At 57.4% G+C, this 25,167-nt stretch overlaps 1 protein-coding gene across 5 annotated transcripts in view; it reads right to left on the bottom strand.

Annotated features, from left to right (window-relative positions):
• Positions 1 to 2,409: 2,409 nt before the first annotated feature.
• The window catches only part of TMCC2 (transmembrane and coiled-coil domain family 2), a 37,948-nt gene continuing 15,190 nt past the window's right edge, over positions 2,410 to 25,167 (bottom strand). For 3 of the 5 annotated variants that reach the window (XM_059413229.1, XM_059413230.1, XM_059413231.1), the window contains 3 exons: positions 5,652 to 6,592; positions 4,148 to 4,283; positions 2,410 to 3,959 (listed from right to left, as the gene is read on the bottom strand). In XM_059413229.1, the coding sequence (XP_059269212.1) occupies positions 3,648 to 3,959; positions 4,148 to 4,283; positions 5,652 to 6,592 (1,389 nt within the window). In that variant the 3' untranslated portion in view covers positions 2,410 to 3,647. Of the gene's footprint in view, positions 3,960 to 4,147; positions 4,284 to 5,651; positions 6,593 to 7,322; positions 7,425 to 16,235; positions 16,434 to 25,167 lie in introns of those variants that run through there. The other 2 variants (XM_059413233.1, XM_059413232.1) reach the window with 2 other exon arrangements.

The raw sequence follows: 25,167 nt of genomic DNA, 5'->3' as shown, positions 1-25,167 counted from the left end.
AGCTCCTGGAAGAGGGGAGTTGTGAGGGATCAGAGGCCAAAGCCCCACATCACCCTCAGCCTTGACATTTTCTGCAAGGTCTGTCTTACACTTCCGGGCAATTCTTTCACACTTGAACAGCCCCTGGGGTCAGAAATGAAGAGTCATTACAACTGCCTTGAGCTAGTCTCTGGCCCCATTCTAGGTGCTGTGCTGAAGCCTCACGCAGGTTTTCCCTCTTGTACCCTAGACCGGCGAGCCTGTCCTCCTATCCATGTCTGAGGAGATGCCCCTGAGAGCAGCCGGAGCTTTGTCTAGGGTGAGCGGGTGGCCATGCTGGGACTGGAGCCCAGGCTGACGGGCTCCAAAACCCAGGCTAGAATATTGGGATCTGAACCTCACTTCATGGCCTTCATGGCCTCCACTCCAATGGGGGAAGTTCCTGCCATCAGGAAACTTCCATGCACCCCAGCCCCAGCTCTCTCTTCCCCACCCTGTGGCCCCCGGTCTCTCCTTCTGCCCCCTCCCTCCGCACCCTAGAATCACCCCAAGAAAACTGGAGGAACCTGGAGCAGCAAGGTTGAGTCACCAGCCTCTGCTGTGCTGTCAAGTGGGCTTGGTGCCTGCGAGGGCCGCTGCTGCCCCTGGATCTTCCCTCCCCAGCCACCAGGAAGGCCAGCTCTGTGCGGGCACAGTCCCCAGTGCTGCTCCAGGCCGGCCGCTCATCAGCCCAGCACTGCTGGAGGGCGAGCGCACCAACCAGGCAAAAATGTGTCTGCGACTGTCCCCATCGGGGGCTGCACGTGGTCTGACCAAGCTGCCTGGACCCCCATGTGTGGGGCTAGGCCTCACAGGACAGATCCTCCGGGAAGGGGCCTGGCTCTGTTGGTCCTGCAGTCTGAAGGATGGTCCCCTGCAGAACAGGCTGCCCCGGGAAACTGTGTGGTGGGAAAAGGAGGCAGATGCGGAGTGGAGACAAGGCACCCCCTTTTTATAGAGGGAAGGAGAGGCTCAGACACAAACAAGAAAGTGTCGGTGACCCTCGGAGGCACAGAACCCAGCTCCCCCGTCAGGGCACAGCACGGCTTTTCTAGATGCCTCCCTGTCAAAATGGGGCCTGGGTGGTTCCCTCCTTTCTGTGGAGGACTCTGTGACTGGGGCTGATCTGTCCCCTTTTCTTGGACTTGTCACCTTGCAGCTTCAGTTGTCAGCCGAGTAGGACCCTCGTCCTCCCTAAGTCCCTCCTCCCTCTCCGGGCCGACTGGGGCTGGCAGGGACATTTCCGAGCCAGTGTGGGGAAGGCACCTGACCTTGGGGAGGAATGTGGACAATGTCTGCAGCCTGGAGCAGCCACCCCCCACCTGGGGCCCAGGAATCCGGCCCCCAAGGGAGGTGTGTGTGTGTGTGTGTGTGTGTGTGTGTGTGTGTGTGTGATTGGAAGAGAAGGGGGGTGCAGGGCCCAGGAGCGCCGAAGTGTTGGATCACTCCATGAGGTCACCTGCTGAGACTCTACATGGTTACAGACGGTAAGGATGAACCAATTCTGCCCTTGTGGAGCCTCCAGCACCCAGGTAGAGAGCTAGGACTCCTAGGGCCCCCTCAAGCCCAAGGCCACAGATAGAGCTGCAACTTGTGACTTCTCAGGCCCACAGAACCCCAGAACATCAGAGCCCTTTGAAATCAGCACTTAGCACAACCATTCCCTGGTACAGATGTGGGAACTGAGGCCTGAGAGGGGATGGGAAATTGGCCACAGGTGTGCTAATTATGGCCAGGACTCTGGGGTGGGTGCCTTCCCAATACCCCTCCTGCACCCAGCTTCCTCCTCGCCCCCCCCCCCCCCCCCCCCCCCCCCCCCAAGGTCCTACAAGGTTTTTTCTGGGAATCCGTGCCTTGTGAGCACCCTGAACTACCAGGGTCAGGAGCTGCAGCTGCAGGGCGGAGACTGGGGGCCCGGTCTCCCTGTGGCTCCTGGTGAGCGGGTGATCTGTGCTCTGGCTGGACAGTAGGATAAGGTCGTGGTAACTCCAACAGATGCCCCTCTTTGGGACTGAACCCCGAGAAAAGCGTGAGTAAGGACTCTGCTGCCCTCTCGTGGCCATGCGCAGGGCCAGCCTATGGCTGCTGGGGCCTGAGGCTGCTGGTCTTCTTCAAGCATCTTTCTCCCAACCCCCTTCCCCTGGAAAGGGTTCTGGGCCGCCGGATGGGCTGGCATCACCTCACTCCCTTATCTCTGAGGCCACCGCCTTGGCCCCCCAAAGCATGATGGTTTGTTTGGTGGTGGTTCCTGGTTGTTTTGGTGATGGATCCTGGAAGAAGGCGGCCTCAGGCCAACAGGGGAGGCCTGGTCTGTTACCCAGAATGACTGGGTGTGGGGAGACACGCGGTGGTTTCCACGGAGATGGCCCCATCAACCAACACTAGACAGGATGCTTTGAAAATTTAGAGGATATTTATTTTTCAGGAAGGTCCACCACAGCTGACGGGCACTACTGTCCACCGCTCCAGGGGATTTCTCCTTCGCTTTGCGAGAAATGCCCTCTCTTCTTGGAAGTGCCGTGGGAAGGCTGGGAGGTGAAGAGAAACCATACACAACACTCCAGAGCCTTAAAAAAATAAAGCAACAAACAACCTCCTGCACACGAATACACACATACAAAATAAATAGATGTATAAAAGGCCACTCTCCTCCCGTCCTGGCCGAGGGGCTACTTTGGGAGAGTGGGGCTGGGTGGCTCGGCCCCCCTTCCCCCAGCCAGGATCATCCAGAGGCGAAATGGTATGGAAGTGCTGGACAGCCGAGAACAAGGCCTGGCTTCCGGGGGAGGACAGGGCAGGCCCTCTCCCCGGAGCTCAGTGTGGGTAAGGTAACGAAGGAACAAATAAATAAATGAATAAATAGAACCCAACGTGCTCCCAGAGGCCTAAGGGCTTACTTAGGCTGAGGCTCGGGGCCTCTGGGGCCTATTTCCCTGAAAAGAGCAGATCCAGTGACAGGCAGAAAGAATCACAGGGAAAGCACAAGTCCAAAGCCACAGCCCTCCTGACCTCCAGAGCCTGCATCCTTCATATCCTGGGAAAGGCCCGGCGCAGAAGTGAGCCTCAAACCAGCTCTGGAAGGAGGGGTAGACTGTGCCTACTTTCTGGCCCAGCAGGTGCTCAGAGGCTGGGGGGCCCTACCCTTTCTCCTTGGCATTCTGAGACCAGCAGAGCCCCCCCACCCCCTTGCCCTCTGACCTTTCCCCTGACCATCCCCGCAGGAGGGAACTGTCTGTCGAACCTCCAGGTTGGGGCCTGGCCCTCTCCTGCTCACACTCTTCTCGGCCTTCCTGACCTGCCGCATCCTGAGTCAGCTGGGAGAAGTCCTCGTGTGACTACATCATCCCAGCAGCCCATTCTGGTGACCCCTCTGCTCCATTTGGCCACAGATGTCCCCACTGCCTCCATCGGGGCTGTGCTCGAAGCTCCCTCCAGACCAACAGGGAGAAGGCATCAGACAGAAGCGAGAACAGAGAAGGGGGCAGGAGCTGCTGGAATGGACAGTTTGGGCGAGAGGCCGAACCAGACACGTGAAGTTCAAGGGGCTCAGGCAACCCAGGGTCGCTCCTGGAGAAGCAGAGCCGTCTCGGGGCCAGGGAGAGAGCACGGGGCGGGGGTGGGCTGGCCGCTCAGCTGGGCAGCAGCACGTGCTCCAGGAGGTAGGTGACGGAGTCCCAGTGCTTCCAGAGGAGGAAGAGGACGAGGACCAGGAGGGCGGTGCTGGTGATGCGCAGGCGTGTCTTCATGAGGGGCGTGATGAAGTTGGCGATGGTGGACACGAACACCAGGAGCACGGCCATGAGCGCCAGGATCACGTTGATGAACTTGCCCAGCAGAGCCCGCGCGTTGGCGTTCTCCACGCCCTCCAGCTGCACCACCTGCTGCTGCTGCTGCTGCAGCTCCAGCTTGGTGACCCGGGTCAGGCAGGACTCCACGGCCTCCTGCAGGGGTGTGCACACAGGGGCTCAGGGCAGGCAGGCCCCCCGGGCTGCACCCGGCCTGCCCCTCCGAGAAGGTGACCGACTGCAGCCCTCTCATCTCCGCCGCACCCCATGTGCCACATGCCCAGGCACCCATCGTCCCCCGCTTGGTGGGGCCCCCCCGCCCCGGGGTCAGTCTTGGGTCGCACCTGGATGTCCCGAGCCCTCTCGTAGGACTGGTAGGCCACCTTCTCCTCCATGCTGGCCAGCTCCTGTTTCAGGTTGGTCATCTCATTCTGGTGGAGCTCGGTCAGATCATTGAGCTGCTCCTCCAGACGCTCATACCTAGCCGAGGGACAAGGTGTGTGACAGCAGCCCTGGTCCCCTCACTCCCCTCCTCTCCCCAGGATCAATTTCATTCCTCCACCACCACCCACCCAGCATGCTCAGCCCTGTTCCTTTTAACAGCAAGGACAATGGAAGTTACTATAGACACTGGGCCAAGACTTCACCCACCTTATGTCATAGGCTCCTTGTCACCCTCAACCCCATGAGACAAGTACCAGTGTCACCCCATTTTACAGAGAAGACTGAGACACAGAGAGGTGAAGGAACCTGCCTCAGTAACACAGCTCATGAATGGAGGAGTCAAGGACTAACTGACTTCAAGGTGAGCCACTGAGCCCGGGCCTAAGACGCTCTCCTGGGGACTAGGGACTCAGTGGGACAGACACACGATCCCTGCTCTGCAGGCACACGACGTCCAAAGGTGACCCTTACATGGACTAGTTTTCAGGCAGGGTTCCCCCACAATTGCCCAAACCCTCTGCATACACATAAAGGAGAAAAGCGAAAGTGCTAATTGAGGAAAAGATGGCCAAGAATCCCAGGGAGCGAGTGCCAAGTGCCCCGCGAGCACAGGGGTGGAGCGGGCAGAGGGGAACCAAGGACCAGAGACTCCGGCATCCGCCAAAGGTTTAAGCTGACTGTGCCGGATGTTTACATAGTTCGGCTTTACAGGTGTGGACATTTAACCTTCATGAACACTTGGAGTAGGGATTCATGTTATTCCCGCTGCACAGACCGAAGACCAGGTGTGGAGAGCATTAAGTACTTTGCTTAAGGTCAATGGCAGAGTAGAGCTGTGGAGGACAGGCAGAGGCGCCCGGGTGGCTGAGTCGGTTAAGCGTCTGCCTTCTGCTCAGGTCATGATCCCCAGGTCCTGGGATTGAGTCCTGCGTCAGGCTCGCTACTCAGCGGGGAGCCTGCTTCTCCCTTTCCCTCTGCCTGCCATCTCCTCTGCTTGTACTCTTTCTCCCTCTCTTATGTGAATAAAATCGTAAAAAAAAAGAAAAGAAAAGAGCTGGGGTTTGAACCCAGGTAACTTGGCTCCAGAGTCAGTGCTCTGAGACTTTCCAGAGGAGAGGCCACATAGCTGGTCCCTGCCTCGGTTTCCCCTCCTGGACACAGACCCCGTAACCACCGAGGAGGGGCATTCAGGGCCCCTGACACAGGCAGCACCATCTCCCCATACACAAGTCCCATAACCGTATCTTCCAGCTGCTCTGGCCAGTCTGTGGAAGCCTTCCCAGGGCCTCTTCTGGCTCCTTCCAGCAGCCTGGGACCCTTTTAAGTGCACCTCCGATCCGCCCACACCCCTGGAGCCCATGAGCCCACACCCATCCCCTCAGGCCGGGCCCCGGGGGCACCTACCTATAGCGCTCCTCCTGCAGACACTGGGTCATGTAGGTGTAGTCTCGCTGCAGCTGAGCCTTCAGGCCCTCCATCGAGTCCTCCAGGTGAGACTGTCCCTCCTTGATCTCCCGCAGCTCCTCCAGCAGTGCGTCCAGGTTTCCGGGGGCCCCGTACAGCGCGCTCAACTTGGGGCTCCCCAGCGCCCCGGCCGGCCCGGCCCCCGAGTTGCTGCCCGCCCCGGCCGAGCTGGCGCTGGCGCTGGAGCACTCGTCATCACTGCCGTACTTGGGGCTGGACACGAGTGTGGCGCTGCCGCTCAGCGCCCGGGCCGCCTCCTCGGGGGCCCCGTCGTCCAGAGGGTCCTTCAAGTGGGCGATGTTGTCGGCGCTGCCGAACTTGTTGCGGATCAGGCTGGCGAACTCCCGGGGCTTGGACACCACAGCGGTGTGGGTGGCCTGCGAGAGGCCCGAGAGGCTGCCCTTGACGCCCTCCACCACGCCGCCCCCGAAGCCGCTGATGCCGGCGCGCACGTTGGCGCCCACGTCCTTCAGCCCCTGCTGCATGTCCCGAAGCACGTCCTTGGGCTGCCGCGAGGGCCCGTTCTGCTCGATCTCCTTCAGGCGCCGCCGGTAGTGCTCCAGCTTCTTGTGCAGCTGCGCGATGGTCTGGGCCGACTTCTGGTTCTTCTTCTCGAACACCTGCTTGATGCGCGAGGCCTGCTGCTTGTCGGCGTTGTTGGCCAGCTTCAGGTACTCGGCCACGTTGTCGTCCCGCGCCTCTTGCTCGATCTTGATCTGCTCAGTGATCTTCAGGATCTTCTGGTGCAGGTGGTCGATGGCGGCCTTGGTCCTCTGGGGGTCCGGGGCCCCGTCTGCCACATCCAGGCTGATGGGGCCATCGGTGTCACCGTGGCCTGGGCCGCCAGGGAGGCTCAGGGCCACGAGGTCTCCCTTGTCGACCTGGAGAAGAAGCAAGCAGGGCAAGCATGGGTGAATCGTGAAACCACGGCAGAGGACGCGGCAGGAATCTCTCACGTGTCCGTGGACACCTGTGGACTTGGTCTCTCTGCCTGGGGGGCAGATGCAAGATGAATAGGAAGGCTCAGGGCAGGAGTCCAAAATAACAACACAGTATTCCTTTCCCAACTACCATTAAAAAAAAAAAAAAAAAAAAAAGACTTTATTTCTTAAGTAATCTCTACACGCGACGTGAGGCTTGAACCCACAGCTCTGAGATCAAGAGCTGCGCACTCTACCAACTGAGCCAGCCAGGCTCGTATTTGGAAACATCTGTGATCTACATGATTCTCACAACATCCCTAAAAGGCAGTCCAGGCGGATCTACCCCTCCTCTGGCGCAGAGTTCAAGCAAGTTGCCCAGGGACACCCAGATACGACATGACGGAACCTCGGAGCCAGGACGCTTGTTGTCCCTTCCCATGGACCAAGCCAATCCGAGGCTTCAGTGGAGAGTCATGCGATTGACTGGTCAGCCATGAGACAAGTTCTTCCTCTGGACTCAACCTCCCCAAAAGGCTCCAGCCTGCAGCAGGCCTCTCCCGGAGTGCTGACGGAAGCCTATACCTTGGCCCCACGCAGGAAGCCTCCCAGCCCTCCCCACCCCAGCTTCCCTGATGAAGTTCGGTAGGTCTCCCGCCTCTGCAGACTCCCCTCCCAGCCCCTCCATCACCTTCCAGGTCTCTCGAGCCGTCAGCAACCTCCTCCGCTTCATGCTGCTGGGAGAACCCGGCCCGGCCCAGTCTCCCAGCTGCGGGAGGAGAGCACGGCCCCACCCACCCTGCGGGCCGGGGCCTGGAGATTCAAGTCCCAGAAGCAACCCCGAGGGCCAAGGGCAGCAGGGATGGCTCCAGGGGGCCTGGGGGCAGCAGGGCCCAGCTCGGGGGTGGGTGAATGTACAGGAAGGAGAGGACAGCCCCTTTCCACACCAGCAGACAGGCTTCCCAAGTGCATCAGGACGGCAGAGAGGAGGAGAGAGGCTGAGAAGGGATGGGGGCGGTGGGGAGAAAGGAAAGAGAGGGCGCAGGAGATAGGAAAGATGGGAAACCCGGGGTCAGACGAACACGGGCGGGTCTGGAGTCCTGCTCTCGCAGGGCCGGCTCCCCCTCGGCTGCTGGAGGATCTCTCTGTCCGCAGCTGGGTCCCCAGTGTCTTATCGCCATGCAAGAACGGAAGCGGCAGGAAATGGCTCAACCCCATGTATTTTTACACACAGCAACCCCCAGGACGGCCGGGTCGGACCGTTCGCTCTTCGTGTGTGTGGGGCGGGATGAGGTATGTGTGGGGGAAGGGGTTAAACACAAAGAGAGTGGCCCGGTCACACACACCGGAACCGGAAGCAGCCTGTGCCAATTACAGGCAGAAGTCACTGCACTCGGCTTTTGCCGAGGTGCAAAGTTATTGGAAAACACTATTGAAAACAAAAGCCCTGCCAAAATCAGGGGAGGGTGGCGCCTCTGCCGGCTTCCTCTGAGGCCTTTTCAGGTCACAGCGCCCCTGGGGATGCTGGGGACAATGTCGATCCCTTTTCCAGTTCCTCCCCTTACATTTGCTTTGGGTCTCTTGGTGTCTCCTGGCCCTCCCTCCAGGTGCTCAGACCTCCAGAACTCCGGCGCCCCGGATTTTCTGACCTTGTACACCAGAGGGGCCAACTCCACAGTCTCCTTTAAATGATCTGTCCCAAGGTCTAACGGCTACACCAGTCCGACTTAAAGCCCCATCCCGCAGTTAAACCCCTTCCTCCTGTACTATTCCTGCAGTGAAGACAAACAGTCTGCCTCTCCATTGTCCTGACCCTCCGTAGTCTCACCTGAGAAATGGGATAATCCTGCCTAGGCTTAGGTCTTTGTGAGGATTACACCAGACGATGTCTAGCAAGCACTTAGCCCAGTGTGGGGCATACAGAAGGCACTCATAAATGCTGTCCAGATCTAGGCAGCACAATTTGGGGTGGGGTGGGGCGGGGTGGGGGATGAAGTTTAATTAAGAGATTATACCAATCAATGGACTCAATATTGATATGACAGTATAGATACTGCAATACAAAAAATTCAATTCTCTAGGAACATAGGACTTTTTTTTTAAGAGAGCAGGACCCATGTGGAGGAGGCAAGGGAAGGGGCAGAGAGAGACTGAAGCAGGCTCCATGCTCAGCAGAGCCCAGCACAGAGCTGGAACCCATGACCCTGTGATCATGACCCAAGCCGAAATCAAGAGTCAGACGCTCAAATGAACACGCGACTTTTAAGATGAAATAATCAGGCCCTTTGCTAAGGCCACCGTGCTTCCAAAGATGCTCAATTCTCTTTACCCTTCTTGGTGGGAGGATAAAAAAAACATCCAAAAAGTTTGGGGTCTGGCTGAAGCCTGGCTTAATGCTCAGCACTGGGCGGTTTGCTGTCTCTACAAGGAGCGGAGCATCTGTTGCAGGGCCGGGAGGGGTGTGGGAGGAGCTAATGAGATAGGGATGCCGTGAAAAGAAAGAAGTGCTTCAGGACTCCGAGGGTGTATAAAATAGCAACTCTCCCCCTACTTTGGCTTTACTCCGGCAGCTTAGTGCATCTCCTCCCGTGACTTAGAGTCTGTCTAGCTTACAAATGGAAAAGCAGAGTGGAAGCCAGCTATGAAATGCCCATGAATGAGAGGAGAACAGACATTCCTGGCTGAATGAGCTGGGGCCTGATGGCGGGCTGCAGTGGCCTGGGGCTGGGGTCCTGGCCCCCTTGACTGCCTCTCCCCCCTGCCCTGGGACCCAGACTTGAGCCTGGTGGTCCCATAGCAGGACACCAGCTCCTTCCCGCCCCTCCACTGGCATCGACCACACTTGGATCCCGCTGGGTGCCTCTAGTCACAGAACAGCCCCCCTCTGCCCTTCTCCCCATGGAGGATGACGCGTGTTGGAGTTGGAGGAAGGTGGGGAGTTCTCCTTCCTCCACCAAGACCCCCCCCCCCCCCCAATGCCAGCAGGACCCCTTCAGGACTGAACTGGGATAGAGTGATTAAGGGACAGAAAGCCAAGGAGGTGGCGGACAGCAGGCAGAGGTAGAAGAGGGAGAATACTTTAACAAAGGAAGGAAAAAGCTGGCATAAGATGACGAAACGATGAAGGATAGAAAAAGCAGAGGAGGAGAAAGAGATCGGGGGAAAAAAAAGCACACACAGGGGTGCCTGGGTGGCTCAGTGGGTTAAAGCCTCTACCTCCGGCTCAGGTTATGATCTCAGGGTCCTGGAATCGAGTCCTGCATCGGGCTGTCTGCTTGGTAGGGAGCCTGCTTCCCTCTCTCTCTCTCTGCCTGCCTCTCTGCCTGCTTGTGATCTCTGTTTGTCAAATAAATAAATAAAATCTTAAAAAAAAAAATAAGCACACACACAGAACAAAAAGCATAAAGAAAGGCCATTGAGACTGCAGCATTACGGACAACGGCCAGGAAGAGAAGCAGCCAAGGGCCCACGGACGGACGGATGGATGAAGAAGAGCGGGTCCGCGTGTACCACGGAATCCCACTGGGCCAGAAGGAAGAGCGAAACCTTGCCATTTCCAAGGGCACGGGTGGAGCTCGAGAGTGTAATGCTGAGCGAATAAATCAGTCAGAGAAAGACAAATGCCGTATGATTTCACTCACACGTGGAATCTAAAAGACAAAATAAATAAACAAAACCAAAACCAGACTCCTAAATACACAGAACAAACAGGTGGGGGGGGTGCGGGAGGGGGGATGGGTGAAACAGGGCAAGGGGACGCGGATTTAGCTTTAGAGTCCTGGTTCTGTCCCCCAAGGGCTGTGTGCTCTTGGAAATGTCACGAACTCTTCTGGGACTCCATTTTCTCATCTGGGAAAGGGAAGTGATGCCCCCCCCCCCAAGGGGTTGTCAGGAGGGTGACAACAGACACTGAGTGACAGCAGGGGTCACAGGATCATCTCCGGGCATCCAGCAGGTGCTCAAAACCCAAACTAAATTGGTCCTTCACACTCGCTCGTGTGGCTGTACATTTCAAAGGGAAATAACAAGTGCTGGCGAGGATGGAGGCAAACCAGAGCCCTCACCCCCCCGCTGGCGGGAACGTAAAGATGTGCAGCCACCGAGGGAAGCAGTTTGGGGGTTCCCTCAGTAAGTTCAACACGGGTCCGCCATATGACCCCCCAATTTCACTCCTGGGTCTACATCCAAGGAAATTTAAAAAATGGGTGTTCAGGGGTGCCTGGGTGGCTCAGTTGTTAAGTGTCTGCATTCGGCTCAGGTCATAATCCCGAGGTCCTGGAATTGAGCCCCAAATAGGGCTCCCTGCTCGGTAGGAAGCCTACTTCTCCCTCTGCCGCTGCCCCTGCTTGTGCTCCCTCTCTCGTTCTCTCTGACAAATAAATAAATAAATAAAATCTTAAAAAAAAAAAAAAAAGTCCGATTCTTGGTTTCAGCTCAGGTTGTGATCTCAGGGTCGTGAGATCGAGCTCCGCATCAGGCCGAGCATCACGGCGAACATCACAGCGGAGTCTGCTTGAGACTCTCTCTCCCTCTGCTTGTGTCCTACCCCCTGCACACTCACTCTCTCTCTCTAAAATAAATAAATCTTAAAAAAACATAAACATAAAAATATTTTAAAGGTTTTATTTATTTATTTGAGAGAGAGAGAGAGAGAGCGTGGGTGTGTTCAAGCAGGGGAGTGGCAGGTAGAGGGAGAAGAGCAGGCTCCCCATGGAGCAGGGAACCTGATGTGGGGCTCCATCCCAGGACTCTGGGATCATGACCCGAGCTGAAGGCAGTCGCTTAACCAACTGAGCCAGCCACCCAGGTGCCCAATTAAAATATTTTTAAAAATAAAAATGGGTGTTCAAACAAGCACTTATACACAGATGCTCCCAGCAGCACTTCTCACAAGAGCCAAAGTGTGGACACAACTCAGATGTCCATTAGCCTGCGAATGGGCCCACCTGATGAGTATGTCCGTACAGTGGAATCTGATTTGGCCATATAAGAAACAAAGTAGCACGGCTACATATTACAACACGGGTGAACTTCGAGAAGATCACACTAAAGCAGAAGAAGCCAGACACAAACGGTCACACCCTGAAGGATTCCATGCATGTGAAATGCCAGAATGGCTCAACCCACAGAGACAGAAGCCAGACTGGCGGTGGTCAAGTGCTGCCGGCAGGGGAGGAGCAGGCCGTGGCTACTTCCCGGGTCTGGGTTTCCTACGGGAGGTGCTGACCATCTTCTGAAACTAGACAGTAGTGGTGATTACCAAATCTGGATATGGAAGGCTAGGGGTCCTACAACCTCAGCTCCAAGTAACGTCCTATTAGGGTGGGCCTGCTGGAGGCTACCTGGGTCCTTTGTCCTGTGGTCTCATTTTCAACAGGGCAGAAGCTCTTTCTTTTTTTTTTTTTTTTTTTAAAGATTTTATTTATTTATTTGACAGAGAGAGATCACAAGTAGGCAGAGAGGCAGGCAGAGAGAGAGAGAGAGGAGGAAGCAGGCTCCCTGCGGAGCAGAGAGCCCGATGCGGGACTCGATCCCAGGACCCTGAGATCATGACCTGAGCCGAAGGCAGCGGCTTAACCCACTGAGCCACCCAGGCGCCCACAGAAGCTCTTTCTAATGCACTCCCAACCCCCTATTCTGGGGCCGAGTCCAGATCGCTCAAGCCTTGGTCACTGGAGGGTGAAACTCCCTGGGGCCCCCAGCCAGAGGACGGCAGTGAATGCGCTACCCAGGTATCACCGCGCCTCTCTCAAAATTGTCACAGGCCACCTAGCGTTTTGTCCACGTCCCGCGGCCAGCACCGTTCCTGGAACTGTAGCCCCAGCACCACCGTCTCCCCCCACCACCCTGAGGCACCTGACTCCAAGATGAAGCCCTATGCACGGGCCAGGCCAGTTCTCACAACAGAAGAATAGTGGAGGGAGGGCCATGCTTCCTCCCACAGTGCTGTCCCATCCCCAGGAGGCCACGTCATGCCCCCCACTCCCTGTACCTACTGGTCAGAGCTGAGGTCATAGCCCTTGCTCTGAACCGTGACTGAGGTCCAAGAAGTCCTGGTGAATGTTCTGGAAAAGCCGGAGATGGGATGCTGCCTAAAGCATCCAGGGTGCAACTTTCTCTCTTCCTCTCCCTGCTTCCTGCCCCTGGAAGCACCCCCTCCACGTGGCTTCCTGGAACCGTGGACTCTCTCCTCCCTGCCCCCTTCCGGCAACTCTGAATGAAGCCGGATTAGGCACACTGCCAGATGGGCTCAGGCTCCTTTGGGCCTCCCGGGGCTCCCACCTCCTCCCAGGCCTGAGCCCAAGCCCTCTGTGAAGCTGGGTCCAGACCTGGGGTAAGAGCCCGCCCTCCTGCACAGCAACCAACCAGCCTGGCCGCCCGGATCCCTGCAGCCAAGAGCACACGGTACATGCTCCAAGGCCAGAAAGCATCCGGCTTTCAGAAAGCTCTGCGCTGGGAGGGAAAGGGACCAGCTATTGTCAGATGGGGATAGTGGTTCTAGTTCTCTAGCAACAGACAAAATACACGAAGTGATCTTCAAGGGGAACCATGCCGACAAGCACCACTTGCAAGGTCAGAGCGCTCCACCCCTGTGCTCACAGGTCCCCAAGAGACCGCAGAGGGCTCTCAGCCTGACTCCCCGCCCCAGGGGACAAGAGTCCCTTCCCGGATTTACAAATTACCACTCTTAGGGTCCCCAGGGCAGGCTGACCCAGAAAATGAGGACTTCCTGTCATAGCTCTCTGCTCGGGGACCAGAAAGCCAACACTAAGGTCACTCTTAGACAAGGAAAAAAGAGGAGAAGGGAGGGGAGAAGAGCCCTAGAGTGTCGATGTCCCTTTAGGAGAACAGGCAGCCCCTGCCATCCTGGGACAGGTGGTCTTTGGGCTCCCTCCTGGAGGGGGAACAAGAGGGTCTGCGGGTCTGGCCCAGCAGGCTGAGGTCCAGGCAGGTTGCTGTCCTGAGCAGGTCTGGGCTTCCAGAGGCTAAGAGCCCTGAAGGCCAGTGTGATGGCCACTGTTGGGCCCACGTGACTCAGCGGAGATGCTGCCCTCTGCTGACTTCTCGCCCCGGGGCCTCCAATCTGAGCACCTCTTTCGGAAGGGAGAACACTCAGATTCACTCTACCAGTCGAGTCCATCTACCTCTGAGAGGGGAAGGGAGGCAAGCCAGGGCCAGGACAGTCATGGCCAGCTAACACCCTTCTGCCTGAAGAGGCAGTTTGACCTGACTGGGAAGCACAGAGGAAAGCGACCTGACTTCTCCCACACCAACCTGACATTACAGCCGGAGCTGGAAACATGATCCTAAACCCTGGTCCTAGAAGTAGGACCAGGGGCTGCCCCCACCCTCCCAAATCAGCAGGCCCAGCCCGTGGGGCCGCTGGCTCTTTCTCTGCCCTGTGGGGATGGGAGGGCAGTGGCCCAGCCGCAGCGCTGGACACACCATCCCAGCTGACCCAGGCACCCCCACGTGGGAAAGGCGCAGGGGGAGGGGGAAGGGGACAGTACCAGCCTGCCCGGCGGTTCCACCGGTGCCTGGGATCCTAAGCGGCTTTTCTCCGGAGGGCGGGGAGGCAAATGCTGAGAGCACTTCATGGGGCACACGTGGGGCCTTATGTACCCCGGGTCTGTCCGCCGGGGTACAGTGAGTACCTGCAGCGAGGCCCCAGCTACCACCAGGGGGATTCGAGGGACAGAAGCCTGATGGCCCTGGTGCCCTCCCCATGGTGCCCCTTCCCTCCTGGCATGGCATGGCCTTGGCGGCTTTATAAGGAACTGCGCGCTGCAGTGAGAGATTTGAGGGCACGGAGCACATCCCTTTGGACCACACGTGCAAACTCAAGGCAGTGGGTGCTGGGGTGAAGGCCACCCTTAGCTGATGCCTCCAGCCAGCAGGCGCTGCCTCCCATGGGGCCCTCAGGGCCACCCTCTTATCTCTCTCCCCTAGCCCTCGGCTTCCCGTCCCTTATGACAAGCCCACCTACCGGCTCTGGTCAAATCCATGCCCCCCCCTCCTCAGCCACCTCATCCCCGGACCCACTGACAAGGAGCCTGACTCCGCCACCTCCTCACATCCACAGCTTCCTGGGACTGCCCGAAGCTACCCTCCCGCCCTGGGGCCTCCTCCCGTCTCCACCCTGCAAGTTCTCCAAAAGCTCTGGGCACCCAGCACTTAGCTCCTTCCGGACTCCCCACTGTCCGCCTGGAGTCAGGGCTCTGGGACCCTCCCAACACTCTCTCCCTGGCAGTGTTTCTCTGTAGACAGAAGCGATCACAACCAGGCACACGCCTCCCACTTAACCTCCCATTAGCTCCTCTGGTTCTAAGACGAGTGATGCATGGCCACCAGTTTCTAGAGGCATCTGTGCCAGGGTCCAGCCATGCTCCTGCAAAAGACCCCCTGACCCAACCCCAGGGGCCCTCCCGACACTCCTCAGGCTAGGCGTGTGGAAGCCTGGAAGCCTGGTGTTCACCCTCTCCTCCCCATCCCATCCACAAAGAGCTCTCTGTAATGGGGAGGGGGCCACACCTTGAGAGACCAGAGAGTGAGCACGAGCTGCTGGCTTTCTCCCAACCCTGCCCCGTGAACTTGCCTCCTCACACCCTCTAGGGGCCTCACCTGTGTAGGTCCCGCGTCCCGAAGCCGTGCAGGTGAGGGGGTGCCAGGACCTCTGAGGCTCCAGCTTTCCCCGGACTGGGCCAGTCCCCCAGAGTCACAGTCCCTGGGCAGCACGGGGCTTGCCAAGGGAAGCCGGGGTCTGCGAGCGGGTGTGCCCAAGCTCCCAGCCTCTGCAGCGGCCATCTCTAGCCTGACGGGGATTAGGGGCGGATTGCTCTGGGAGATTTCCCCTCCCCTGGGGCTCACAGGCTGCTCCTTCCCATCTGGGAGGAGACAGGCAGGATCACTGAGCAGGTAGACCCAGATGTGATGAGGTGCCCCCCCCACCCTGCTCTGCCCATCCTCAAGTCCAGCTGCTGCTACAGTGAGTTCAGGGAGCACGAGGAGCCCCAGGTTTGACAGGCAACAACTCCACCCCTGGTGGGGGAGGCGGGGAGGCAGCACGCAAGGACACGTGTACCGGCATCACCACCCACCTAGATGGACACTCTGCTCGCCCCCTCCCATTGTGCATGCCTCCCGCCATCAGAAGCCCTTCTCTCAGAGTCACGGTCCCACGAACTCCCTTTCTTCACCTCCTAGAGGAACTAGGGCTCCTAGCCAGGCTTCCAAACTTGAAAGGTCTCGAAAGCCAGAAAGGCTGGAGCCTGGAGGGGATTCCCTGACAGATCCTAACACAGCCAGCTCAACCTGGAGCCCCCTACCCCTGCTGCCCTGCCCCCTGGCTTACGGCACCATCACTCCCGAGGCACCCTCCCTACCCAAGAGCTCCCTGCTGGAGAGAGGACCCAGGCAACCTCACCCGCGGGACTCCTCTGCTCTCTGATTTTCTTCCACAAATCCACTCTGCTCAGACACCACCGCAACTACTTCTCCACTGGCTTCTGCTCCCCTTTCCCTGCTCTCCTCCCCACCCCACCCCAACACCCCCAGCATGGCTCAGGTAAAAACACCTAACATCAAACACAGAGGGCAAACTCACAGCAGTTCCTCCCTCCTTGGACTTCATCTTGACGTTCCCAGCAGGAAATCCTGGGAGTGGCCAGCAGAGGGGGCCAGAGGGCCACGGTTGAGGCAAGCACACCGTGAGCTGGCGGACTGGGTGGCCTGCAGCGTTCAGGGCCGGGCTGGGTGTCTCAGGGAGGCTTCCGAAGCAGAATCACCAAGGGCACAGATCTTGCACGTCCTTGAGCCAGCCCAGGGACTCAGGGCTTTAATACTGAGGGTCCACACGTGGTAGGGTGGTCCCAAGAAGGTGCAAAGAGATAAGGAGAGCCCAGGGCCTATCTCTGGGGCCCAATGCCAGGGCACGCAGCCAAAAACACCAAGACCAGAAATCCCCACACCCTGGGCTCGTGAAACCTACAAACATTAATGGTGGCGGATGACTTGGGAGTTTGTGACGACAGGAAACTAGCAAAAGCCCATCACAAGGTCCCAATTTCTGGAGGCCAGCTCAGCTGGGTGCAGTCGGGAAACACCTCCAGCAGCTTCTGACATCTGCAAATGATCCCCCTCCCACCGCATTCGATCTTTACTTTATGCTCTGGCATTATGCATCGTTCCCCTTGCGTAATGGTTATGTCTAAATAGGCTTAGGTCTTACTTCCCCTAGGAAGGCACGAATCACATCTTCAATATATCCGAGCCCCTCGCTGTGCCCAGCATAGCCCTGACCCTCCCTCCATAGGCAGAATGACCGAATGACTTAGCTCATCAAGCCGCAACAGACACAGCCCATCTTCTGTGGCTCTGTCGGACGCGGCCACACACAGCCTAGTCTTCTCGTACAAAGACATCCCTCTCCTTCCAACCCTCACGACAATCCTATAAAATAATATCTACAGCAAAGTGTTTGGGGACCAAAATTTTCAAAAGCTGTTTTTGCACATACTCTTAATGCGTTCTAGACAAGAACCTTTTGGCTACTTCAAAACTGTCATCAAAAGACTTTACTTTTTCTAAATCCAGACCTGCTCTTACTGATTTTTTTCCCCAGTATTTCTCACTGCAAAAGTGTGTGGTTTCTTGTAAGATCTTGTTTTTAAATCATCTCTACACCCAAAGTGGGGCTCAGACTCACAGCCCTGAGATCAAGAGTCGCATGCTCCACTGACCAAGCCAGCCAGATTCCCCTGCAAAAGTGTTTTCTAACTAACTACTTAAGAAATTTTGGTTGGAAAACATCCACAACCAATTTAAAAAGCCATAATTTTAAAGGTCTTATTTTTGTATATTATGTGTCAAGTCAAATTCAGCATAATGCCTAGAAGTGCTTCAAAAAATATTTGTTGAATAAATGGAACAATTTTAAAAAAAACAAAAACCAACCACCACTCACCTCTCCCCTGCCTCCCTCCTTTCTAGGCTCCACCAAGCTAAGATCTGTAACCTTTCCCTACAAGCAGAGCAGAAAAAGGCTGCGCCTGCAGGAGTCCAGAGTCGGGGAAGGGGCTGGGAAAGCTAAGCTCTGGGACTCTCTCATGAGCTCTCACTCTTGGGACTGCCCAGGATCGTGAAGGCTTGGAAGCACCAGAAAGACGTTCCTGCAACACAATGTACCACCAAGACGACGCAAGGAGAGTCACGGTCCACAGGCCTCCGCCATCTCCCTCCTGGGAGGGTTCAGCTCCTTGGCTCTGGAGGACAGCCCACCCGTCCGCACCATAACTGAACAGCAGGGCAATGGCGGGTGGAGCGCAGGGGTGAACCAACAGTCTGCTAAGAGAAAAGGAACAAACAGAATTCAGGGGGAGGGCTGCCTGGCAAGCCAGAGGAAGAGAGATCCCTTTTCCTCTAGAGTCTGTTCTTGTCTTTAGATGTAGGAAATGTTCCCAGACCTGCCAAGGACACAGAACTTCCGGCCCCGGGGGCAGGGAGCAGGGAGCCCGAGGCGTCGTGGTGAGGTGGAAGGAGAGGGGATGTGAGCCCTGGATTTGGGTGTGAGTTCCACACTCAGTCTGGGACCTCGGTCAAGTCCACATAGGCCCTGAGGCTCCGTGTCCCCGAGGCCAATGGGAGGGATGTGTACAGAGTAGGGGAGACTGGAAGACTGAAGGGAAATGCATCCCAGGAAGACTTGCCAAGGCTGGGCTCCGTGAGGGCTGCCTGATCCTTCCAGAGGCACAGCAGAGGGCCTGGAGCCCGACATCTGCCCTAAAACCTCTGCCCGTGGCTCACTAGCGATGCGGCCTCCATGGGGCCTACACCTGCTCCTCCACCAGCCCAGGAGAAGGCAGCGGGACCCCCAAAGCAGGAGCCCGGAGGCCTTCAGGAATGAGACCGGGGAGGGGGCATCTGGAGGCGGGAGGAGTGGGTGAATGAGCCCCGCCCCGGAGGCTCTCCATCCCCAAGCCTCAGTTTTCCTGGCTGCAAAATGGTACGTCTGATCAACTCCCCAGGCTGCAGCGAAGCTCAAAGAGGACACGCCTGGCACACTGTAGGTTTTACTGCACAAGATGACGAAGGCTGAGGCTCCCTCGCCCCATGTGTATGTCCTTGCACACGCTCACACACCGCACTGTCACTCCGCGAGGTACCTGGGAAACGGGGCCTGGGATGGGAAGAGCCAGAAAAGCAGTTGCCACCTGAAGCCAAGTGGAGAGGGGTAGGCAGGTGTGGGAGGGTCACAGTGGGCACTCAAGCACTGGGCTTGGAAAAGACACGAACCCAAGAGCAACCTCCTTCTGCAAAGAGAAGGTGCTCCTGGGTGAATGTCACCACGTGCACTTGCTGGTAGGGAGCCCTCTGGCTGGCTGAGACGCAGGCCCTAGGTCGGCCAAGACAGGGCAATCCCTGTGGCTCCCGCACATGAGACACCCGGGGCAGGTGTCTCCGGTGGCATGCTCTCCACCTTCCCAGTTAGCCTGAGTCTGGGGTGACAGAGGGGCCGGTGGCATCCCAGGAGGGGACACTGGACCCTGGGCACTGGATGGGAGCCCGGCTCCTGTGCTGGCCCAGCAGGGCCCCGGGTTCTCCACTGCTGAGCTCTCCTCTGCTCAGACTCCCCTCAGAATTCTCAAGCCAGGCCCCTTCTTTCTCTAACACTCTGCATCACACTTTTCTGCTCTCTTCCTTGGCCGTTATTATGATTCCTCAGCCCTTCCCCTTTTATCTTCCTACTTACTCTTCTTTCTCTTGGAGGGGGAAAAAAAAAAAAGCACAAACCCTGTATTCTGAAGGATGGGAAACCTGAGAAGTCATCAGCTTTAGGAGCTAAAGACAGCTACATTGAGTGGCTCAGAATAGAAGGTGAGACCTTCAAAATAATCAGGTTCCAGGTGCGCTGTGAAAATCTCAGTTAGGGTCCCTCCCCTCCGTGGGAGGCTGCTGCTTCTCTACTGCTCACCTCTTAGAAATGGGGCTTGGGGAAGGGGTCAGCATTCCGAGGCCATCCCCTAATACTTGCTTGTCGACCCTACCAGAAGGTACATTTTCCTAGAAACTCAAGCAATGACAAAGAGCCCTGCATTTCCACCCACCCCGCACCCCCGGGAAGGCAGGAAGTTTCACCATCTTCAGGACAAACTATCGAACTATCGCAACCCAGGTGAGCATGTTTCTAAGGAGCGGGGGTTGGGGGGAGAGGCTGGGCCCCATGAGCAAGAAAAGCAGGCAGGAGGCCACGTCCCTTGGTCACTTTTAGGAAAATCAAAATTAGTGTCAGGTGGAGAGAAAAAGATGACCGTTTCATAGCCACTCCCTCTCCTGGGCAGTGGGGACACTGGGGACAGGTCTGGGAGAAAGTGACCCAGAGAAGATGCAGCATCTTCTTTTTGGACAGTTTTTAGGAAAGCAGATCATTCGCCCTCACACCCCCACTCCATCTGCCAAGAAGAATTCGGAATGATTCCTTTCTGAAAGCATAGGACTGAAATGCAGAACTCCTGGGGCGTCCTGCCGACTCCAGGGCTCCTCACGTCCCACAAGCTGCCCTGATTAAATGAGAACGGGAAGCGACAGTGTTCTGGAAGTCGTGACATGCTGCTCCACCACGTGCCGAAGCCAGCTGGGCTCAGAGGGACTCAGGCGGCGAGTCCTAGGGGCCTCCCCCCCGGAGAAGCCAGGACTCAGACATGGGGCCCAGATCGCATGTGGGTCTGAAGCTGCCTGCTCTGGCAGTGAAGAAACCTTATATAATGAAGTTAAGATTACAGAGCGCTTGTCTTTCCAGCCACCCGAAGGAGGTCACGGTATCGCTTTGGATCTGCCTGAGCTTCTGCCGAGCATGCTGCTCAATTATTCACCAGCCCTGGATCCTGGCCCGGCTCCGGGGTCCCAGGAGTGGGCTCTCTGGAGAGGTGGAAAGGATGCTGTGAGAATTCCCCAAAACCAGACTGCGGTGAAGGTCCAAGAGGACAAAAGAAGCAGAAGCACAAGAGTCGGCCTCTGGAAGATGAGGGAAGTGGGGACTGGGGGGGCGGGGAGGAGGCGAAAACAGTCAGACATCCCAGCACCTGGCAGAGAGAGAGAGAGAGAGGAAGGTCAGAAAAAGCTACTGTTTCCAGAAACATCACTCACTGCCTGCAGCCCCCACACTGCAGGGCAGGGGAGCCCTTGGTCCCTGGAGCCCAGCAGGAATGCAGGAGGGGGTGTGTATTCACCCCTGCTTCTGTTTCAGAGCCCTCTGCCCTGCAGGGTATAAACAGAGAAAGTCCAGACTGCCCGTGAGAAGAAAGAAGAGGCAAGAGAGGGGATCAGGTTAACACTACTGTATTTCCATTGCCTCATCTGGCGCTAGAGGGGACCAGGGTCATGTTTCGCATCTCAGGGATGTGGTTGATCCAGGGAGGAATGCACACAGGGACCGTGGAGACCTGCGCCAGCTCCCATGACCCAGGCTTGCATTGCCAGCGCCAGCTCCTCGCGTCTGGAACCGGAGGAGAGAGAGCTCCTGCTGCTGCTGCTGCTGTTACCCGCTCGGTGTGGGGCTTGCACCCAAACCTCAGGCCCGCCTTCCACTGGGGGGGCACCTGAGGGGGACTAAGGGTCCCAAGGGAAGAGGCTGGGCTAAGACATAAGAGTGTTGAAGAGGCAAGACCCTGGGTCTTATTAGGTAACTTGGACATGATCTAATTTCACCCCCCTCCCCGGAATTCCGTACTTCCAGAAGCCAGGGCTAATCTGGAGAAGAGTGGAACCTTCCAACTTGAAGGGAAGTCATGGATGTTGGTGGGGAATAGATGAATAAAGGCGAATTCTAGCAGCCAGGTGCCTCCTAGGACAACAAACTCAGCCCACGATCCTATTCAAAAAGAGAAGGCTGTGGCTCGTGATCTCTCAGTCAGAGCTTTAGGTAAGGGGGAGGGTCGTCACCTTCTAGCCCCTCTCCTGCTTGGACAGGACCCCTACCAGGCAAAGGGCTTCACCCGAACATGAGGAACTCGAACTAAGAGAAGAACCCCTTGTTTTTCAGGTACCACAAGACAGACTGCTGTGTGGGGCCCGAAGGACCCTGGCAAACAGGGTCTTTGAATCACTGAGACAGGGAACAAAGGTTCACGGCACATCACAGCGCTGGCCCACCTTAGCCTGGCGAGCAGCTGGCAGCCTGGGCACGGCCTCCGGAGTCCCTGGGAGGCCGCTGGGCTGGCTGCTGCTGCTCTCCCTCCACCTGAGGAGCCTTTCCATGCAGAGAAGAAGAGAAGGGAAGAGGGGACGGGACGGGTGGCAGCGGGGAGCAGAGTAGGTGGCAGTCCTCTCCAGCAGTTGGGAGTGAGCTCCGGCTGGCACAGACCCGAGCGTGTGCAGGAACGCCTGAGCAGGCGGGCGGACTGCCACATGGCTCTGAAGGTGGATGTGTCTGTGCGGACGGGCCAAGGGACCCATCTGACCCTAGAGCGGGGCCCCTTCGGCCTCCCATGTTATCCGGCCTACGAGCTCAGACATACGAGGAGGCCCCACAGACGAATGGTCCGGCCTCCCCCAGCTGCTGTGGGGCCACAGTTTGAAAACCCGCTCTCAGCAGAGCAGCCCCACCTGCTCTGCCCCGGCAGGCTCTCAGACATAAACAAACGAGGGCCCCTCGGCACCTGCCACCATCAGTCTTCTTGGCAAGTGCCTAGGGCTAAGGGTGGCCCCTCACGTGCCATCCCTTGGCGTAAACAGGGGTGCTCCCAGGGCGGAGAAGAAAGCTTGTTGTCGAGTAAGTCTGGTGCAGTCTACTGAGGAACGGGATGTCCAGAGTCTGCTCTGGTGCGGGTGATGAGCTGAACACCACTGGTTGCCCAGCCTGGAGCCTGGAGATAAGACCTCCCGGAGGCCACAGGAAGTATCCAGTCATGACATGATCCGCTCTCTGCACCTTGCTGTGGACCTGGCCTCCCCCACCCTGCCCCTGCAGGCCTGTCATCCAAAGGCTCCACACTGGTCTCCTAAGGCTATCCAGACTCCCTGTGTGGGCTCCAGGCTCCCGCCGCATACCGCTCCTTGTCCTCAGAGTACACCAACCACACCATCCAGAAGGGGACAGACAGGCAGCCAGAGCAAGGCCAGGGGCACACCTGGCAGCGCTGGCCATAAACCCAGGTTCCCACACTCTCCCTCTCCCGAGACCCTCTGGCCCCACGCACCTTACAGAAGCCCAGAAAAGGGGTATGGGACGCATGGCGACAGCTGGGGGAACGTTTTGATTAAGGCCAAGAGGGAAGCAGTGACCAAACCTGTGTGGAAGAAACGAGGAAAAGGGAATAGAAGCCTCTGACCCCTGCAGGGGCTAATCCACTCCCTGAAAGGCTGGGAGCAGGAAAGCAAGGCAGGACAGGAAGAGTTACTAGGTTTCTCTGAGAGTACACATTTTCTAGGAACTGCTGCTCAGCAAAAAGAGACGGGGTGGGGGTGGGGGTGGGGAGGTAGGGAGAGAGAACGAACTCATCTGCCAGGGATCCAGGCGGCCCAACTCCATGGCACCTGCACCCAGTGGTTCCTGCCGAGGCCTGGGGACCCAGGAATCCCAGGGGTTAAGGTGGCTCTATACACAGACAAAGAACCCAGATGTCACCGCATTCTCTCTGCACCTGCCAGTGCTCCAACAAAGGCTGACCATTTTTTTCTGCTTTCTAGCCATCGGGCAGAGAGAGAAGCTACCCTGGCCGTGGCTCCAAAAAGGGTAGGAAGCAGGGTCTGGGGCAGGGATGGGCATTTGTTTTTGCTTTTAAGGGGAAATCATTTAAGGCCTGATGTCAAAAACAACTCACTGGATCTGGAGGGCACGACAGCCCGATGAGGTCACCAAGGCTGAGTGGTTACCCAAGACTCTGAGCCCCTGTCTTGTCTCCCTGCTGCACCCCTGCTGTCCTCGGAGGCCCCCTGCTCTCTTTGGGTGGGGGCTAGGCGAGCCTCCCCATGACAGCTGAGGAGCCAGAGCTGCCCCTGGGCTGTTCCAGTAACTCAACCCCCGCCAGGGCCGCGCTGGTCCGAAAGCCAACTGGTGAGTTCCAAACAATGGCAAGGGGTGTGGGTAGTGGGGGAGGCTTATGAATTAAAAATAGATGCTAGTAATCACCAGCGAGCTTGCAGAGAGCATGTGGGGAGCTGTGTTTACTAGAGAGAAGAATACCTTCTATTCATGCCCAGAGACTGGGGCGGAACCAGCACCACATCTCACCCCTACCAATGGCCTCTGGGTCTGGGGGAGTCAGCTAATGGAGGCTTTCCTGATGGCTAGAGGACCCCTTTCCTCCTCAGGAACCCCCCAGCGACTCACGTATCCCTGGTGGGACAGTTACAGGGCAGGAAAGCTGGGTCACAGAAGGGGGAATGGCAAACAAGCCATAATGTCGTCCGCTTGAGCCGAGGCGAATCTGCACCCTGTGGATACCGCATAAAACGGCCCTTAGCGCTTGTAATGACTTCACGTCTGTCCAACCTGGCAAACGTTCTAGAATGTGGGATCCGGTCTCCTCTCTGCCGGGAAGTGGCCGCGTGTCCTGAGGCGAGCAGTGTCCTGATTCCTCTAGGCCCAACTCTTCAGCTGGAAAACGGAGACAGTGCCCGCCCTGACAGCTTCACAGGGATGTCATCCACCAGGCAATAACACGGCAGAGCTTGGGAAAGCTGAAAAGTTCTAACTAAATACGGAGAGAAGACAATCCCAGGAGCCATCCTCTCCCCGTGACCACGCTGAACCCAGGGAACCGTCCTTCCCCGCAGCTCGCCCAACAGTGTCCAGCCCCAGTCTTCCGCCGGCGGCAAGAAGAGAAGCCCAGCCATCTCAGGGGCAGTGTAAAGCCCAAGCAGCAGCCACAGGCAAAAGCCTGGGGAGAAGCTCCCCAGCGGACGCACCTGCCTCCAAGCCCCCTGCACCCCCAGTCCGCAAATATCAACAAGCCTTCACCACCAGCTTCTAACGGGGCCACTGCCCACCCGCTCCGTCTGCTCAGGCAGCAGGAGAATAACCAGGTTCACATTCTCCCTCCTCAGGAGGCAGCTGTGGTCCCAGGGACCCTTGCTTGCCGGGATTGCTCTAATCTGCTCTGTGAAGTGCTTTCACTGGCACAGCATGGAGAGGCGGGCCGGGCTGCTCAATGCAAGCTCCTAACCCTGTTCGCTCCACCCGGACCCTCCGGGTCCCCACTCCACAAGGCCTTTCAGCCGACATGCAGAGCTCACTCTTGGAACACACGCTCCACAGCTGGAACGATGCCTGCAAATGGTCCAGTGCCGTCATTTTAAATCCTGTCTATACACGGACGATTCCCGGATGCATGCCTCCAGCCTGGGTCTCTCCCCAAGACTCCACACTCACACACTAAACAGCCTCTTTGGCATTTCCACATGGATGTCAGAGGCCATCTCAAACACATCCCGTCCAAAACCTCGCTCCGATTTCTGCCCCCACGGCCCCTGCCAGATACACGTTCCATTTGCCTGTCTTCCCAACTCAATTAACAGCAATTTCTTCCTTCCAGCTGCCA

The sequence above is a fragment of the Mustela nigripes genome, chromosome 10 (genome assembly GCF_022355385.1).
Source record: "Mustela nigripes isolate SB6536 chromosome 10, MUSNIG.SB6536, whole genome shotgun sequence".
NCBI lineage: Eukaryota > Metazoa > Chordata > Mammalia > Carnivora > Mustelidae > Mustela > Mustela nigripes.
Note: the sequence above shows the minus strand (reverse complement) of the source record. Positions and strands in the feature narration are given on the sequence as shown.